The sequence below is a fragment of the Platalea leucorodia genome (genome assembly GCF_965183815.1).
Source record: "Platalea leucorodia genome assembly, contig: HAP1_HAP1_SCAFFOLD_266, whole genome shotgun sequence".
In the NCBI taxonomy this organism is placed as follows: domain Eukaryota; kingdom Metazoa; phylum Chordata; class Aves; order Pelecaniformes; family Threskiornithidae; genus Platalea; species Platalea leucorodia.
Window position 1 is genome coordinate 22,269 of NW_028121306.1, and position 20,166 is coordinate 42,434.

At 49.6% G+C, this 20,166-nt stretch overlaps 2 protein-coding genes across 2 annotated transcripts; one reads left to right on the plus strand and one right to left on the minus strand.

The window, feature by feature from the left end:
• Positions 1 to 373: 373 nt before the first annotated feature.
• On the plus strand, positions 374 to 1,322 carry LOC309603940 (olfactory receptor 6E1-like; the record flags this gene model as incomplete). The annotated part of the gene is given in 2 exon segments (XM_082338817.1): positions 374 to 904; positions 906 to 1,322. Coding segments are annotated over 2 exon segments (948 nt in total).
• A 13,320-nt stretch (positions 1,323 to 14,642) lies between these two features.
• Positions 14,643 to 15,440, minus strand: LOC309603942 (olfactory receptor 14J1-like; the record flags this gene model as incomplete). Its single annotated transcript, XM_082338819.1, has 1 exon — positions 14,643 to 15,440. One exon carries the CDS (start codon positions 15,438 to 15,440, stop codon positions 14,643 to 14,645), a length of 798 nt encoding a protein of 265 aa, XP_082194945.1.
• Positions 15,441 to 20,166: the final 4,726 nt, after the last annotated feature.

Genomic DNA, 20,166 nt, shown 5'->3' on the forward strand with positions numbered 1-20,166 from the left:
GATGAGTTTGGCACATAGGTGTGACAGATGTTTGCAATAGGTCTGAGTGAACGTGGAATTTGCCAGGAATGGGGTGAAATAGCTCGCAGCCTCTTTAAAATCTTCTGTTCTGGAGAAAGAATCCTTTAGGAGTGTTTGAGAAAGGTAGAAAGACGACAACAAATTCTCTGAGGACTCAAACTGAAACGTAAACCAGAAAAATCAGGGGGTGAGAAAGGCTTGAAGGGCTCTCTCTCTCTCTGTGCTATCTAGGAGGAAGACTGCAAGCAAGGAAAGAAGCAGAGAAGGAAGGATTCCTTTCATCCAGATGGTGAAATAATCACACTTGGGTTTTGCCATCTTCCTGTCTCGGCAGGATGAACTGAAATTCAGCATGGCAGCAGAAAATGAAACTGCAGTTACTGAGTTCATCCTAGAGGGTTTCTCAGGGCTTGATCAAAGCCTACAGCTATTTCTCTCTCTGCTCCTTCTGCTCATATACCTGACAACAGTGATGGGGAACGCAACCATCATTTTCCTCGTGTGTGTGGATCACCGCCTGCAAACCCCCATGTACTTTTTCATCAGCAATCTGGCCTTCCTGGAAATCTGGTTTACAACCTCCACAAGCATCAAATTGTTTGTGATCCTGAGTTCTGGTAGGAGAACGATCTCACTAAGCAGCTGCTTTGCCCAGTCCTGTTTCTATTTTGCCCTGGGCTGTACAGAGATGGTTCTACTTGTTGTCATGTCCTTTGACCGCTACATTGCCATCTGCCAGCCTTTGCGTTATGCTGCCATCATGAAGCCTCAGCTCTGCATCCACCTGGTTGTTGCTGCTTGGGTCATAGGCATCACAGTCTTGAGTTACCGTCTGGTCCTCCTCTACAAGCTGACTTTCTGTGGCTCGAACAAGATCCACCATTTTTTTTTGTGACAACTCCCCCTTGTTCACATTGTCCTGCTCTGACCCCAGCCTGCTTTGGAAAACAGACTCTGTTTTGTTATCGTTTATCCTACTGGGTTCCTTATGTTTAACTCCGGCATTTTACATGGGCATCCTTTTCTGTATTCTGCACCTGCCAGCAGCCGCTGGGAGGAAAAAAGCTTTTACTACATGTTCTTCCCACCTCACCACCTTGGCCATTGCATATGGGAGCTGGATTGCTCTCTATGTGCGTCCTTCCAGAGATGTTTCCTTGGAGACAAACAGAATTGTGGCTTTGCTGAACACTGTCCTGTACCCACTCTTAAATCCATTCATCTACAGTCTTAGAAACAAGACTGTGCTACTGGCCCTGAACGAAGCCATTGCCCGTGCAACAACACAGCTTTTCCCCTAATCCCGATGCATTTCTGGACAGCAATTCCAATGAGCTGCTATGTTAAATATGCTAAATAATACCAGTGCATAGGTATGTAACCTGCAAATACAGATGCCTCAGGAGATGCATGTTCTTGTTGGGTTGTGTTAGGTTAAGTGAGAAGAAGCTCATCTGCACACACAAAGAAGGCACTACCGATGGCAGGAGGAGTAACTCAGTTAACACCCTGCCCCAGCTGCTCCCAGAGCCATCACAGGAGAGCCACCAGCTCATCAAGAGCCCATCTCCACAAAGCGAGAAGACCTGTTGTCCAGGTGTGAAACCCACCAAGAGGAGTCACTGCGAGCAGCTCTCTGGATCACCATTTGGACTAAGGGAATTGTTGCCTAGGGGCGTAGGACACATTATGGGATGCAGGGGAAGAGCATTTTTGGATTGTACAGGACTTTTATTATGGGAAGTGTAGGGGAGGACCCTGACCAGTGCAGTCTGCCCTGTCTTCTCATTAAACTTAATTTCTAGCTCATTCCTGTGTGGGGGAATCTCTTTTCTGTGTGAACACGTGAGTGCAGGGGGGTGAGTGCAGCAACTGGAGAAGGACCATGGGGTCAGGCAGCCCGTACGTCATTAGTGCCAGCAATTGAGAGACCGGAGTGACTGGACTTAAGAGTTTGTGTGTGTGTGTGTGTGTGTGTGTGTGTGTGTGTGTGTGTGTGTGTTTGTGTGACTGGGGTGGTCTGTGGCAGCATCTGGAATGGGGTTGCAACCTCAGAGGCTCGTGCACCTGGGGAGGCTGGTATCCAGGGCAGCTACTGAGGAGACTGAGCATCTGAGCCCAGCTGCTGGAGGGATCCACCCTGTATGGGTGTATATAGAGAACAGAACAGAACAGAACAGAACGGAATAGAACAGAATAGTTCAGTTGGAAGGGACCTACAAGGATCATCTTGTCCAAATCCCTGGCCACTTCAGGTCTGACCAAAAGATAAATCATGTTATTAAGGGCATTGTCCAAATGCCTCTTAAACACTGACACGCATGGGGCATCGACCATCTCTTGAGGAAGCCTGTTCCAGTGTTTGACCACCCTCTTGGTAAAGAAATGCTTCCTAATGTCCAGTCTAAACCTCCCCTGGCGCAGCTTTGAACCAGTTCTCGACGGCCTGTCTCTGGATTTAAGAGAGAAGAGATCAACACCTCCCTCTTCACTTCCCCTCCTCAGGAAGCTGTAGAGGGCAATGAGGTCACCCCTCCGCCTCCTTTTGTCCAAACTAGACAAGCCCAGTGTCCTCAGCCGCTCCTCAAAGGACATTTCTTCCAGCCCTTTCACCAGCTTTGGTGCCCTCCTGTGGATGCATTCAAGTACCTTACATCCTTCTTCAGTTGTGGGGCCAGGAACTGCACACAGTACTCCAAGTGAGTCTGCACCACTGCTAAATACAGCGGGATAATCCCCTGTCCTGGTTTCAGCTGGGATAGAATTAATTTTCTTCCTAGTACTTGGTATAGTGCTGTGGTTTGGATTTAGGATGAGAATAATGTTGATAACACACTGATGGTTTACTTGTTGCTAAGCAGTGTTTATCCTAGTCAAGGATTTTACAGCTTCCCATGCTCTGCCAGGTGCACAAGAATCCGGAAGGGAGCACAGCCAGGACAGCTGACCCAAACTGGCCAAAGGGATATTCCATACCGTATGACATTATGCTCAGTATATGTACTGGAGAGTTTGCTATTACTACTATTACTACTATTACTACTATTACTCTCATTATTCTCATTACTCTCATTACTCTCATTACTATTATTATTATTTCCCCTTCCTCTGCGGTCATATTAAACTGTCTTTATCTCAACCCACGGGTTTTACGTTCTTTTTCTGATTCTCTCCCCCATCCCACTGTGGGAGGGAGGGTGAGCGAGCGGCTGGGTGGTGCTTAGTTGCCGACTGGGGTTAAACCACAACATCCCCTCTTTTGAGCCCCTCGTTATACTGCACCCCAGGGTGCGGTTTGCCCTCTTGGCTGCCAGGGCACAATTCTGACTCCTGTTGAGCCCCCTGCCAGCCAGCACCCCCAGATCCCTCTCTGCAGGGCTGCTCTCCAGCCACTCCTCTCCCAGCCTATACTTGTGCCCGTCATTATTTCATCCAAGGTGCAGAATCCGGCATTTGTTCTTTCTAAACATGGTGAGAGTTGCCTCCTCTGGGTCATGGATACAGCTGTTAGACTGCACAGGGCCCAGGAGTGTTCCCAATGATGCCCCAGTACGTCCCACTGGCCTCCAGGTAGGGTATGACCCCTTCACCACTGCTCTCTCAGCGTGATCATCCAACTGGTGTTTCACCCATCTGTTTGTCTGCCCTTCCAGAACGTAATGTCCTGAATAGTGAGGGAGAACACGTCACAAATCTTGCTGAAGTTGAGGTGACCAACATCCACTCTTGTCCCCTCATGCACAAATGCAGTTACTTCATCATGAAGGCTGTCAGCTTGGTAAGGCATGCTTTACCCTTTGAAAGTCCATGCTGACTGCTTTTGGACACATTCTTCTCTTTAAAGGTCCCAGAAATACCACCCAAGAGATATTGATGGCTTACTCCTCACCAAAGTGAGCTTGTACAGCCTGTGGTTCCCTGGATTGCTCCTTTGGCTTCTTTCAGAGATGGGTGCAACATTGCTTTGTCCTCACTCACAAGAGACCTCTACCAATCCCATGACCTTTCCAAAGGGATATTCCACAGAAATATCAGTGTTCCCCTGTGACTTCATTACCACTATTCTGTATTTAATTTCTCTAATCGTTTGTGTATTTTCGCCTGTCCTGATACACTAAATAAGTCATCTTATTTACAATTTCCTGATACAATAAAGTCATCTTACCAGTAGACTGTCTAGACAAAGGCCCTTTCCATTATTCTCCAGTTTTCTCCTCCCCTTACTCATTGTTCATTCAGATCCTTCTCACATATGCTGCTGCTTTGAGCTTCAGGGACTAAAAGCTTGCCTGTCCTTCAGTAGCACAAGTGCCTGTTTAGCCAATTCTTTAATCATGTTTATCTCTACCTTTCTGTAGCTATCTATGTAAAAGATTTCTCATAAGATTATCCCTTGTCGAAAGGCAACCTCATTACAGGTAGCTTGTAAGTAGCTTATGCTTGAGGAGTGTATTGTATTGTTTCTGAAACTTTATCATGCTTTACTTTTCTTTGCTTGCAAATAGGAAGAATCCTTCTCTGCCTGTGTGCAGCCAGTTGTCTAAGGAGATCAGGTGGGAGATGGCACGATGGAGCTGTAACACCCAGTTGCAGACTTCAGTGGAGAAGTCTGATGTAAGGAAAAGTGATATTATTGCAGCCTTTCAGTACTTAAAGGTAAAGTACCAAAGCTCAAAGCTCAAGGACAATAAAAAGGGCTTTTTAAAATAAATAAATAGCAAAAGGCAGGTGGGAAATAACATTGGCCCATTACTTGACGAGCAGGGTCACCTCACAAACAGGGACATAGACAAAGCAGAGACATTTCATGCTTACTTTGCCTCCGTCTTCAACACCGATGAAGTGTTCTCTGGGCTAGAGAACCATGACTGCAAGAACGACAAACTCCCAACCAACCCCGAACTTGTGCGGGATTTGCTGCTCCAGCTGGATCCCTACAAGTCAATGGGGCCGGACGGGATTCATCCGAGGGTACTTAAAGAGCTGGCTGATGATGAGACCTCTCTCAATGATTTATCAATGCTCTTGGGAATGTGGGGAGGTCCCAGTTGACTGGAAGCTGGCAAACGTTGTCCCAGTCTTCAAGACGGGCAACAGGGATGACCCCGGTAGCTACAGGCCTGTCAGTCTCACCTCTGTGCCTGGCAAAATGAGGGAGAAAATTCTTCTGGGAGTTATTGAAAAACACCTGAAAGACAACGCAGTCATTGGTCCCAGCCAGCATGGGTTCACAAGGAGAAAGCCCTGCTTGACAAACTTGATTTCCTTCCATGACAAGGTTACCCACCTAGCTGACCAAGGAAAGCCAGTCGATGTCATCTTTTTGGACCTCACAGTATCCTCCTGGACAAAATGTCCAGCATACAGCTGGATAAACACCTAATGCAATGGGTGAGCAATTGGCTGATGGGTCAGGCTCAAAGGGTTATAGTAAATGGGGTTACACTGGGCTGGCGATCAGTCACTAGCGGGGTTCCCCAGGGATCCATGTTGGGGCCAGTGCTCTTTAATGTCTTCATAAATGACTTGGATGCAGGACTCAAAGGTTTGTTATCAAAGTTTGCCGATGACACAAAATTGGGAGGAGCCGTTGACATTCTCGAGGGCAGAGAGGCCCTGCAGAGGGATCTGGAGAAATTAGAGAGCTGGGCAATCACCAACAGTATGAGGTTTAACAAGGGCAGGTGCTGCATTTTGCACCTGGGACATGGCGACCCTGGATGTACATACAGACTGGGGAATGAGAGACTGGATAGCAGCCCCATGGAGAGGGATCTGGGGGTTCTGGTCAACGGGAAGTTGAACATGAGCCAACAGTGTGCCCTGGCAGCCAGGAGGGCCAACCGTGTCCTGGGGTGCATCAAGCACTGCATTGCCAGCCGGGCGAGGGAGGAGATTGTCCCACTCTATTCTGCACTGGTGTCGCCTCACCTTGAGTACTGTGTGCAGTGTTGGGTGCCACAGTACAAAAACAACCCCCAAAGCTACTGAAGAGTGTCCAGAGGAGAGCCACAAAGATGGTGAAGGGTTTAGAGGGGAAGCCGTATGAGGAGCGGCTGAAGTCACTTGGTCTGTTCAGCCTGGAGAAGAGGAGACTGAGGGGAGACCTCACCACGGTCTGCAGCTTCCTTAAGAGGGGAAGAGGAGGGGCAGGTGCTGATCTCTTCTCCCTGACGACCAATGATAGGACCGAAGGGAACGGCAGGAAGATATCCAGGGGAGGTTTAGGTTGGAAATTAGGAAAAGGTTCTTCACCCAGAGAGGGGTGGAGCACTGGCACAGGCTGACCCTGGAGGCAGTCACGTCGCCAAGCCTGACAACATTCAAGAAGCATTTGGACAAGCCCTCAGACATAGGGTGTGAATTTTGGAGTTGTCCTATGCAGGGACAGGAGTTGGACTCGATGATCCTCGTGGGTCCCTTCCAACTCAGGACATTCTATGATTCTATGATTCTATGATTCTTCTAAGATAGATGAGGACAGACTTTTTAGCAGGGCCTGTTGCAATAGGACAAGGGGTAATGGTTTTAAACTAAACGAGGCTAGCTTTAGACTAGATATAAGGAAGAAATTTTTTACAATGAGCATGGTGAGACACTGGAACAGGTTGCCCAGAGAGGTGGTAGATGCCCCATCTCTGGAAACATTCAAGGACAGGTTGGATGGGGCTCTAAGGAACCTGATCTAGTTGAAGATGTCCCTGCTCAGGGCAGGGGGGTTGGACTAGATGACCTTTAAAGGTCCCTTCCAACCCAAAGCATTCCAGGATTCTATGATTCTATGAAAAGGTGAATCAAGTCAATTTGCAGAGGTGAAAGCCATCCAGCTGGCTTTGGATATTGCTGAAGGAGAAAAATGGCCAATGCTCTATCTCTATACTGACTCATGCATGGTGGCAAATGGCCTGTGGGGGTGGTTACAGCAATGGAAGCAGAGTAACTAATAGCGCAGAGGCAAACCCATCTGGGCTGCTGCACTGTGGCAAGACACTGCTGCCTGGGTAGAAAACCTGGCTGTAAAAGCACGTCACGTAGATGCTCACGTAGCCAAGAGTCAGGCCACTGAAGAACATCAAAACAACCAGCAGGTGGATCAGGCTGCTAAGATTGAAGTGGATCTGGACTGGCAACATAAGGGTGAATTATTTCTAGCTGGGTGGGCCAATGACACCTCATGCCATCAAGGAAGAGATGCAACATCTAGATGGGCTCGTGATCGAGGGGTGGAATTGACCATGGACGCTATTGCACAGGTTATCCATGAATGTGAAACATGCGCTGCAATCAAGCAAGCAAAGCGGTGCAAGCCTCTCTGGGATGGAGGACGATGGCTGAAATATAAATACAGGGAGGCCTGGCAGATTGATGATATCACACTCCCACAAACCCGCCAAGGCAAGCGCCATGTGCTTACAATGATGGAAGCAACCACCGGATGGCTGGAGACATATCCCGTGCCCTGTGCCACTGCCCGGAACACTGTCCTGGGCCTTGAAAAGCAAGTCCTATGGTGACATGGCACCCCAGAAAGAATTGAGTCAGACAATGGGACTCATTTCCGAAACAACTTCATAGACACCTGGGCCCAAGAGCACGGCATTGAGTGGATATATCTCATCCCCTATCATGCACCAGCCTCCGGGAAAATCAAACAGTACAATGGAGTGTTGAAGACTACACCGAGAGCAATGGGTGCTGGGACGTTCAAATATTGGGACACACATTTAGCAAAGGCCACCTGCTTAGTCAACACTACGGGATGTGGTGATCGAGCTGGCCCTGCCCAGTCAAGACTTTTGCGTACTGTAGAGGGGGATAAAGTCCCTCTAGTCCACATAAAAAATATGCTGGGGAAGACAGTCTGGGTTATTCCTGCCTCGGGCAAAGGCAAACCCATTCATGGGATTGCTTTTGCTCAAGGACCTGGGTGCACTTGGTGGGTGATGCAGGAGGATGGGGAAGTCCAATGCGTACCTCAAGGGGATTTGATTTTGGGTGAGAATAGCCAATGGTTTGAATTGGATGATGTTAATTGCTACGTAATACTTCTCACACTGCCCCACCAGCGAGTACATTGGGAGGGGCACAGAAGTTGTGAGGGGACACAGCTGGGACAGCTGACCCCAGCTGACCAAAGGGATATTCTGTACCATGTGATGTCATGCTCAGCATATAAAGCTGGGGGAAAAGCTGGCCGAGGGTCCGCTGCTCAGGAACTGGCTGGGCATTGAACAGCATCACTTCTTTTGTATATTCTTTTATCATTGTTATTCTTTTCCCTTTCTTTTCTGTCCCATTAAATTGCCTTTATCTCAACCCATGAGTTTTACCTTTTGTTTTCGATTCTCTCCCCCATCCCACTGCGGGGGAGTGAGCGAACGGCTGTGCGGGGTTTAGCTGCCTCTCAGGTTAAACCAGAGAAGGCCTTGACGCTGTGCAAACACGGTTCGGTAACAGCCAAAACACGGGTGTGTTATCAACGCTGGTTTAGGCACAAATGCAAAACATAGCACCATGTGGGCTGCTCTGAAGGAAGTTAACCCCATCCCAGCCAGACACAGTCCACTTGAAATGGGGGCCCCAAAATGGACACAGTTGCTTACAGGTGGCCTAACGAGTGACGAGCAGGGGGAGACAATCTCTTCCCTCGCACTTTTGGCGAGGGTTCTCTTTATGCACTTCAGGACACTGCTGGCCGCCTTTGCTGCCAGGTCGCACTGGATCGAGTGGATAAATGCTGGATGGTGTTCTGTATTTAATTTCTCTAATCTTTCCTGTATTTTCACCTGTCTGGATAGAACGACCATTTCTAAAGTCATCTTTTCAGCAGGTTGTGCAGACAACGGCCCTTTTCCATTATTCTGCAGTTTTCTCCTGCCCTTACTCTTTGTTCATTCAGATCCTTCTCACCTGTGCTGCTGCTTTGAGCTTCAGGGACTAAAAGCTTGCCTGTCCTTCAGTAGGACAAGTGTCTCCTTAGCCAATTCTTTAATTATGTTTATCTCTACCTTTCTGTAACTATGTATCTAAAACATTTCTCATAAGATTATCCCTTGTAGAAAGGCAACCTCATTAGAGGTAGCTTGTAAGTAGCATATGCTCGAGGAGTGTATTGTATTGTTTATGAAGCTTTATCATGCTTAATTTTCTTTGTTTGCCAACAGGAAGAATCCTTCTGTGCCTGTGTGCAGCCAGTTGTCTAAGGAGATGAGGTGGGAGATGGTGCAATGGAGCTGTAACATTCAGCTCCCAGAGGTCAGTGAAGCCTGATGTCAGGAAACTGATGTAAATCCCAGGTGGCCAGTGAGAGAAATGGTGAGGTTGAGGAAGGGAGGAAGCAAGGGGCAAGGTTGTCACTACAGTGCCAGACCTCAAGGGACTGCTTTTCCTAGCTGTGCAGACCTCCCGAGGAGACCCTCTGCATCCATATCAATTGGAGAATGCTGCTGTTACCTCTGCTCTCAACTGAAATGAATAAAATATAACCTTTAAAAAAAGGATTTTGATTAGGTGCACTTGGAAATCTTCCTCCTTAACTACACTATGAAATGACTCTACAATTAGCTGGACAAGTCTTGAAGAGTTGAAGAAAATTACAGGAAGAGCAATAGCTCGTTAGGGCTTTCTGTATTTTAATGAGCCCCCATGCTGTAGTTGGCCCTGTGTCCGTGAACCTCAGATACTGAGAGCAGACTGAACAAACCTCTCAAGAAGTCAAAGGCAGAAGCAAAACCTTGAAGCATTGATTGGCCCCCCTGAGGGCCATTACTGACAAAGCCTCCCCAAGGACTCGTTAGAGCAGCTAACTGGAGGCTGTGATTGCAGGTAGGCAAAGGCACTGTGCAGGGGGCTGTAATGCTGAGAAAACCCTTGGCTGGTTTGATGAAGCAGCAAGGCCAAGTCCTAGCCTGCAGGCCCAGGGAAGGCAGATCCTGTCCCTCACATCTGGCTCAGGGCTCTTCCTGGGACAGTGGGATGTGAGGATGAGCAATGCCAAGTGCAGAAAAACTGTGCAACACCTCCCGGCCCCCCCAAGCAGGGATGAGGAAGAAACAAAGTCCAGAGCCTCAAAATGAAGTTTTGCAGCAGGCGTCAGTGGCAGAGGCTGCTGCCATAGTCAAGAGGACAAAGACCTCAGTCCTGTTGGGCTCAGGGGGAGGGTGTCTAGTTAGTGTCAGGGCATGGGCTCGCTTTGTGGATTAGGGTTTTGTGTAGGGCTGTTGTGAGGGTTAGGGTCAAGGCTAGCATTTTAGTGTTCGGGATAAAGGCTGGGAATTAGAGTGAGTAATAGGGTGAGAGTAAGCGTTTGTGGTTTGGGGCTTTGGTTTAGAGGTAAGGTTTGAGGTTAGGGATTGGAGTAGTGGATTCCTGTCAGGGGGAAGGGTGCCATTTAGGGGTAGGGTTAGGGCTTAAGCTTACTGGTTAGAAATAGGGTAGATGCCTAACATGAATGTTTTCTTAGTATCACGGTGGCATCAAAATCACCCAAACACATCTTTCTTCTTCAAAATCTTTCATCTCTATTGGCCAAAGCTCTCTTCCCTCCACCAAATCTTGCCCCAGCTACCCCTGACCTCCCCACACCTTTCATCTTGTTGGGGGGAACATTGTGATGGCTTTCAAGACCTCAGAGTATCTCTCTCCCCACTGCTGCCTGGTCAGAAGTGACCTCACAGCCAGCATCCAAAGGGACACAGTGTGCTGCTGTGCTGGAGAGGCCTCTTCACAGCCTACCCAGCAGCCTTGAAGGCAGGTGATGCCTTCCACCACCCCGAGGTACCCTGCCTGCCTACCAGCTCATGCTCCAGAAGGGCTTCCATATGTCCTGTGACGCGTTTCCCGCATGCATGCTTCAGCTGCACGGGGCAGTGGCCACCCCTTTGTGGATGACTGAAGGAAGCCCTGAATGTAAATTTTTAGGAAAAAGTTGAAATTTCTGCAGAAAAGAACTCAATGTAATAGCTGAGAAAGTCTTCATTTCCAGCATGGCTAGCTTGTTATGAATTTTCAATATTTTTTTCATCCATTTTTATTAACAGCAGGAAGGGCACGTACTGGCAAGCTGATTACACTCCCTTGCTGTGTGCAGGCAGTTTTATGCAGCCACTTATGAAGATAAATTTTCTTACCAGTTGTTCAAATGGAGAAACATTGCTCAGAAGAACTACTCTATTTCTGTTGGAACCCTCTATGTCTCTGCTTCTGCATCTTTGTCTTTTCTCCTTCCTCTGCTTATTCTGTCGTCAAAAAGCTCTCCAAGCGGAAGACTGATTGAATCGTAGAATAGCTCAGGTTAGAAGAGATTTGAATGTCATCTTTCCCAACACTCCAGCTCGAGGCAGGGTGAACTAGGTGAGGTAGCTCCAGAGCTCCTCTCAGCTTGCCAAGGGAGCTGAAGGTGAGCTCCATCCTATCGTACTGGGACATAATAAAGATGTTCAACAATGTTGGCCCAAGTGCTGGTAAGAGAGACATGCCGATAATGACTGGCTACAAGGAGGACTCTGTGCCAGTGGTGACATCTGAGACGGATCGTGCAGTCATCCTCCCGTCCACCTCATCGTCTACTTCTTTAGTCCAGTTATCACCAATCTGGCTAGAAGGAGACTATGGGAGGCCATGTTAAGGCCTTGCTAAAGTCCAGCTATGCAACCTCTCTGATGGCTTTTGCCTTTACAAGGCATTTTACAGAGGTCTCACAATGAAACCAGCCAGCCCCCCTTGCACCTCTCTGCACCAGAAACCTTCTCCACATCTCACACTTCCAGGAGAGTGCCCAGGACACAGCACACACCTGTCTGGGTTTTCTGGGCCTGTTCAGAAGAGAACCAGAAGTCATTGCTCCCAGCAGGCCCACAACTCCAATTGGCTCTTTGTGCAGCCCACAGCTTTTCTGAGCACTTCTCTCCGTGTCCCACTCCCCTCCAAACTTTCTGATCCTCAGGCTGCAGATGAGGGGATTGAGCAGGGGCCTGAGGACGGTGTAGCAAAAGGGCTTTGTCCAGCTATCTCGGCAGGGCTTTTCTGGGCATCTCACAGAAAAGGATGAGGATGCTGTAGAAAACAGTTTCACGAGTGAGGTGAGAGCAGCAGGTGGAGAAGGCCTCCCACCTGTCCATGCTGGGTGGGAGAGCTGCCCCAGGGTGGCAGCTCTGGTGCACGCACAGGATGCCCCTGTGAAGAGGAAGGGGAGGCCTAGATCTAAAAAGCAGGTTATGAGAGCAAAGAGCATAAGTGTCCTGGTGTCACTGCAGGAGAGCTCCAGTGAAATCACAGAAGAAGTGGTGCACTGCACTGGGGCCACAGACCTGCATCTGGGACAAGAATGAAGTGACTATTGTAGATGAGAGAAACCCCCCTAGCCAAGGTGTAGCTGCCTTCCCAAAACAGACCTTCCAGGCCATGAGTCTTGCAGAGAGAAGCAGGTGGCACACAGCCCAGTACTGATCGTAGGATGTAGCCACCAGCAGGAAACACTCAGTACATGCAAAAGGGGCAGCAAGTACTACTAACACCACTGTCAGCAGAGATGGTGGTGTGTCCAGTCTGGTCAGCAGTGTGGTCAGGTCAGGGGCGTGGTGGTGGAGCTATAGCAAGTCTTCAAGTTGTCCACCACCAGCACAATGATGAGGGTGTTCCCAACACCAGTCACAGGGCAGGTCATGAGAGAGAGGAGCGTTGGGGACATTCCCTATTCACACCTAAGCGCTGCAGTGTATCACCCTGCTTTGCACGCCTTAGAGATGCCCCAAGGCATGAGGAATGGACACAGGAACCTTGGGCCAAGGAAGTGCATCCAAGTGCTGCATTCAGGTGGTTTCCAGGGGACATTCCTCTCAATGTGAAGTGACCTCAAGACACTGTCTTTCCCACAGGCCTTCACAGCAATCCCAAGAATAGCTGATGGCATTTGTGCTGTCTCAGGTTCATCTGTGCCACGCACACCATGTCTTTAGTCTCATCTCATAGAATGAGACAGAATGGCTTGGGTTAGAAGGCACCTCTAAAGATCATCTAGTCCAACCCCCCTTTCCATGGGCAGAGACATCTTCCACTAGATCACATAGCTCAAAGCCTCATCCAGCCTGACTTTGCACACTTCCAGGGATAGGGCAGCCACAACTTCTTCAGGCAACCTCTTCCAGTGTCTCACCACCCTCATCATAAATAAATTTCTTCTCTATGTCCAATCTAAACCTAACCTCCTTCAGTTTAAAACTATTGCCCCTTGGCCTGTCACTACAGGCCTTCATAAAAATTCTCTCTCCATCTTTCCTATAAGCCCTTTTGATATACTGAAAGGCCACAAGGAGGTCTCCCCAGACCCTTCTCTTCTCCAGGCTGAACAACACCAACTCTCTCAGCTTCTCTTCATAGGAGAAGTGTTTCAGCCCTCAGATCATTTTCGTGGCTCTCCTCTGGACCCGCTCCAACAGGTCCATGTCTTTCTTGTCCTTGGGAATACAGAGCTGGACACAGTGCTCCAGCTGGCATCTCACAAGACTAGAGGGGGAGAATCACCTCCCTCAACCTGTTGGCCATGCTTTTATTTAGGCCGCCCAGCATACAGTTGGCTTTCTGGGCTGCAAGAGCACATTACTGGCCCATGTCCAACTTTTCACCCACCAATATCCCCAAGTCTTTCTCTGCAGGGCTGCTCTCAATCCATTCACCTCCCAGTCTTTACTGACAGCGGGGATTGTCCTGACCCAGGTGAGTGGCCTTGCACTTGGCCTTGTTGAACTTCATGAGGTTTGCACGGACCTCCTACTCAAGCCTGTCCAGGTCCCTCTGGATGGCATCCCTCCCCTCAAGTGAATCAGCTGTCCCACTCAGCTTGGTGCCCTCTGCAAACTTGCTGAGGGTGCACTCAATCCCACTCTCTCTGTCATTGATGAAGATACTAAATAGTACTGGTCCCAGTATGGACCCTGGAGGGACACCCCCTGTTATTGTTTTCGACTTGCGCATTGAGCCATTGACTGTAACCATTTGCATGTGGTCATCTAGCCATTTCCTTATGCATCTAACAGTCCATCCGTCATACCCATACCTCTCCAATTTAGCAGCAAGAATGTTGTGGGGGACCATATCAAATGACTTAGGTTAGCTCTGCCAAAAAGTGCCCATTGCCTGTCACTGCGTGCAATCACAGGACTGCCACACAAAAGGCCTGTGACCAAGCTGCAAGAGCAATCCTTCCTTACAGCAACGCAGGGGCTCAGAGAGACACTGTGGAATTTAAAAGAGAACCGCTCCAGAAACACCGAGCGCTGGTGCTCCCCAGCAGTGGTGCTGTGCCAGGACTCTTTTCCCCTCCACCTCTGCACACAGGCACTGCCACTGCAGCACCAGAAGAAGTCTCAGAAAAAGGACCTCAGATGAAGAAATCACTGCAGGGTCTTTTTGTTTTTTTAAATGCACAGAGAACATGGCTCTTATTTCAACAGTCTTTCCAAAAGTCTCTGGGTAACACTAGAAAGGTAGATAAGAAATTAGAAATGGTATGAAGAATGACATTAATTTCTGCACAACACTATCACATGTAAAACAGAGCAAAAAACCCTCCACCACCACCACCAAAACCTCCAGAAAACAGGCTGAGCCTGTAATGAGCTACACTATGAGCGATATGCATAAGAAAATGGACAGTTTATTGCTTCAGAAAAACATCCAGTCATCAGTTTCCAAACTGCATCCTTGAGCTCCTTGTTCCTCATGCTGTAGATGAGGGGATTCACTGCTGGAGGCACCACCGAGTACAGAACTGCCACCACCATATCCATCAATGGGGAGGAGATAGAGGGAGGCTTCAGGTAGGCAAACATGGCAGTGCTTAGAAAAAGCGAGACCACGGCCAGGTGAGGGAGGCACATGGAAAAGGCCTTGTGCCGTCCCTGCTCAGAGGGGATCCTCAGCACGGCCCTGAAGATCTGCACATAGGACAGTACAATGAAAACAAAACATGCAAATGCTGCTAAGAGACTAACCACAATAAGCCCCACTTCCCTGAGGTAGGAGTTGGAGCAGGAGAGCTTGAGGATCTGGGGGATTTCACAGAAGAACTGGTCCACAGCATTGCCTTGGCAGAGTGGGAGTGAAAATGTATTGGCAGACTGCAGCAGAGAATTGATAAAGCCGCTGCCCCAGGCAGCTGCTGCCATGTGGACACAAGCTCTGCTGCCCAGGAGGGTCCCATAGTGCAGAGGTTTGCAGATGGCAACGTAGCGGTCATAGGACATGATGGTGAGGAGACAAAACTCTGCTGCCATCAAAAAGACAAACAGAAAGACCTGGGCAGCACATCCCTGGTAGGAGATGGCCCTGGTGTCCCAGAGGGAATTGGCCATGGCTTTGGGGAGAATGATGGAGATGGAGCCCAGGTCAAGGAGGGAGAGGTTGAGGAGGAAGAAGTACATGGGGGTGTGGAGGCGGTGGTTGCAGGCCACGGTGGTGATGATGAGGCCATTGCCCAGGAGGGCAGCCAGGTAGATGCCCAGGAAGAGCCAGAAGTACACGAGCTGCAGCTCCTGTGTGTCTGCGAATGCCAAGAGGATGAATTCAGTGATGGAGCTGGCGTTGGACATTTGCTGCTTCTGGGCATGGGAACCTGTCCAAGGAGGAAAAGGCAGTGAGAAGTAAAGGCAGAGTTCTTTGAGCAAAACCTACTCCAGTTCTCATGGAAACTCCCCAGGCTTCCTTGCCCCTTTCAGGTAGACCTTTGTCATGTTGCTTTTATGAGCTCTGCATGGTGTTGGCAGAGGGTGCCACTGGGAGCAGGGAGCTCTGCTGTGGACTCTTGAAGTGTCACTCCTGCCCTACAGCAACCGGTAAACAGGAACACAGAGTCATCTCAGATTAAATCCACCTCTGATGCCAGTGAACTTTTCAGCATTGTTGTTCTCATTTCACCCAACAGCAGAGCAGAGCTGTGGGGATTTTGGTTTGTGTATTTTGTTCTAGTTGCCTCACCGAAACCAAGGAGTGTTTTTAAGGTAGAAAGCTTTGGCATTCCTGTTGCACTCCAGGTGAAACCTTGTGGGTGCTGACAGGCAAAGGAAGCTCCCTGGGCAGGCTGAGTGCTCATCCTGGCAGGCAGCAGAGTCCCTGCCCTGGCACACAGCCCCCTGGGGTGCAGGGACCCTCCTCTGAACGACAGCCCTGCACACCCTGGCTGCACAACTGGCTTCACAGCCCTGCAGCCATCCCCAGGAGAAGGCAGCCATCATGCCCTGTCCTTCTGACCGTGCAGCAGGGAAGCCCTGCCCTGGAGTATGTCCTCCTTCTTCACACCAGGGAAGCCAAGACAGACATCCTGACAGGTCCTAGCAGTCATGGGATGTGCCAGCTCTGGAAGACCTGTCCAGGATACTCATCTGCATTGCCCTGCTGCCAGAGACTTACCGTGTCAAATGCTGTGAAGATTTCTCTGGGAACAAGCTCAACTCTCTCCTCCCACCCCAGACTGCCTTGAACCTCTCTCCGCCTCACTCATCTCCCCTCGGTGCCTGCGGGCAGTGCCCTCAGCCCTGCTGCACTTTGCAGAGGAGCCACTCCTGGGCAGAGCTGTCTCTCAGCACTGCTGCCCACTTGCCATGAGCTCCCTGCATCCCAGGAGCCTGGGCCACCTGAGCAACAGAGGACCAGCCCAAGGCAGCACTTTCTCTCCCTGCTCTGGGCTCCCTCCAGGTGTCCCTGGGACTCCAGGGGAACCTGCTGTGAAACAGGCTGAATATTCCCTCCCTCAGCTGGGGAGAGACACTTCTTTCCTGCAGTGTCATTTCTCCTATCTGAGGCAGAGTTAGGTCTAAAAATCACCTTTGTTGTCTTATTATTAGGCAGGACACCCAGACAAAGACAGGCAGGGATCTTCTTTACTCCTGCTGAGGGAAGGGATTCAGCTGAGTCAATCGAGGCATCTCATCCTGCGTTTCTATTGTTAGCGCTGGAAGGGGACTGAGCTCCCTCCCTTGCCTGTCACAAACCCACAGGACGTGGGATTCCTCTTGCCTCAGTTCAGGCAATAGGGTTAAATAGGCACCTGCATGTGAGTTCCTTGTCTCAGCTCCCATGGTAATTGCTGAAGATGTAGGTCAGGAGCTGGCTGTTCAGGTGAAATAGGGGGTGATGTTTGAGGTACCAGAGGTTGTCCGAGGCATGTGCAACACAGCTGCACCTGTCCCTATTTACTATTTCCTTGGCAGCCTGCGCTGCCATCTGACCAAATACTGTCCTGTATCACAGGGAGAGCTATGTTTCTCTGTCTTTTCCATCAGCTGGCTTGACTAGATCTCCATTGACTATAATGATGGTTTTCACCCCCACGTTGCCCAATCACATTCTGGACAGCACTGCAGACAGGTTCGGTGCCTTTGTGCAAGCCACTGATAGCCACCACTGCACTGTGGCAAGGTCTGTCCCTTCTCTATCCAGCAGATGTAGGGCAGTCCAGGAACACAAGGCACATCACACTGGGCTCTCTACTTGGGTGCCTACATTCTCAGGCTGCTGGTTTTGCTCTGCATCAACCTTTACTCATCCTCTTGATGATACAGCCAAGGAACAGACCAACAGTTTTCACAGTGGGCCTGTCAGCAGCACCTTGTCATTCATGGAGATCAATTTCACGTCCACTGAAGGCCCTCAGGGGCAGCAGAGATACCACTGAAGTAAACCCATTTCTTTCCAGGGCTGCGTTTCCCAGCCCTGTTTCTCTCTGTCCCTGCAACAGCAGGGTTTGCTCACTCTCTTGGCATCCAGTTTCAGCTTTATTTTTCCATCTGCTGTCCACTCTGGCATGTCTCTGCTCTGAAGCACACATGTGGTCTTGGGCGCTTGGTACCAGGTTTCCCTAAGACAAGTCAGAGCTTGGCCTGGTGCTGCACCTGAGGTGCTACAGCCCAAATGTGGACCGATGCCCTCAGCCAGGGGCATAGCCAGGACGAGCTGGAGCCTGTGCTTTCTGACATTGATGGAGTAACTGCCAAGGTGTGGTAGAACAAGTCACACAGCTTGGGGTGCTGCAATGGAAGGGTACAGGCTTTTTAGGACAGACAGGATGAAAGGATCAGGAGTGGGGTTTCTCTCAAAGTGAAGAAGCTACTTGGATGTATGGGGATCCTCTGTGGGGCCAATGAAAACTCTGGTGAGTCCTTGTGAGTGAGGATCAGAGGAGGGCCCAGTAAAAGTGACATCGTGGTGGGAGATGAGGAACCCACGGTCAGGGTGGAGAAGCGGGCATAGTCTTTTCTAAGCACCCCAAGGAATCATAGAATCATAGAATGTCCTGAGTTGGAAGGGACCCACGAGGATCATCGAATCCAACTCCTGTCCCTGCATAGGACAACTCCAAAATTCACACCCTATGTCTGAGGGTTTTGTCCAAATGCTTCTTGAATGTTGTCAGGCTTGGTGCCATGACTACCTCCCAGGGGAGCTTGTTCCAATGCTCCACTACCCTTTGGGTGAAGAACCTTTTCCTAATGTCCAACCTAAACCTCCCCTGGCATATCTTCCTGCCGTTCCCTCGGGTCCTATCATTGGTCGTCAGGGAGAAGAGATCAGTACCTGCCCCTCCTCCTTCCCTCGTGAGGAAGCTGTAGACCGTGATGAGGTCTCCCCTCAGTCTCCTCTTCTCTAGGCTGAACAGACTTCAGCCGCTCCTCATACAGTTTCCCCTCTAAACCTTTCACCATCTTCATGGCTCAGGAAGTCTCTGGATGTAGAAGCCTGGGCCTCACTGGGGATTTTGATGACTCTGTCATTTTCTGGAAGGGGAACAAAGCAACATGCAAACAGTCCAGGCAGATTCTGGAGTTTCTTGGGACAACTTCTGAGCACAGCTGCCAGATGGACCAACAAAGGTAACGCAAACCTGGATCTGATACTTGCCAGCAAGCAAGAGCTTGTCAGAGACGTGAAGATCATTGTAAGTCTTGGCTCTCATCACCCTGAAATCATGGAATCATAGAATCACAGAATCACAGAATCATAGAAAAATTGAGATTGGAAAACACCTTTAAGATCATCAAGTCCAGCCGTTAACCTAACACTGCCAAGTCCACTACTAAACCATGTCCCTAAGCCATGTCCAGGGATGGAGACTCAACCACTTCCCTGGGCAGCCTGTGCCAGTGCCTGACTACCGTTCCGGTGAAGAAGTTCTTCCTAATATCCAAACTAAACGTCCCCTGGCTCAACTTGAGGTCATTTCCTCTCGTCCTATCACTTGTTACGTGGGAGAAGAGACCGATCCCCACCTCTCCACAACCTCCTTTCAGGTAGTTGTAGAGAGCAATAAGGTCTCCCCTCAGCCTCCTCTTCTCCAGACTAAACAACCCCAGCTCCCTCAGCCGCTCCTCGTACTACTTGTTCTGTAGACCCTTCACCAACTTTCTTGCCCTTCTTTGGACACGCTCTAGTACCTCTATGTCCTTCTTTTTGTGAGGCGCCCAAAACTGAACACAGTACTTGAGGTGCGGCCTCACCAGTGCCCAGTACAGGGGCACTATCACTTCCCTGGTCCTGCTGGCCACACTATTCCTGATACAAGCCAGGGTGCTAGTGGCCGCCTTGGCCAGCTGGGCACACTGCTGGCTCATGTTCAGGCAGCTGTCAACCAACACCCCCAGGTCCTTTTCTGCCAGGCAGCTCTCCAGCCACTCTTCCCCCAGCCTGTAGCGTTGCTGGGGGTTGTTGTGACCCAAGTGCAGGACTTGGCACTTAGCGTTGTTAAACCTCATACAGTTGGCCTCGGCCCATCGATCAGCCTGTCCAGATCCCTCTGTAGGGCCTTCCTACCCTCCAGCAGATCAACACTCCTGCCCAACTTGGTGTCATCTGTAAACTTACTGAGGGTGCACTCAATCCCCTCATCCAGGTCGTTGATAAAGATATTGAACAGAACTTGTCCCAGTACTGAGCCCTGGGGAACACCACTTAAGACCAGCCGCCAACTGGATTTGACTCCATTCACCACAACTCTTTGGGCCTGGTCATCCAGCCAGTTTTTTACCCAGAGAAGAGTATGCATGTCCAAGCCATGAGAAGCCTTTTTTGTTTGGTTGGTTTTTTGTTATCTGTGCATTGAAAAAAAATAAAGGACCCTGCAGCAACTTATTTATCTGACATTCTTTTTCTAAGACT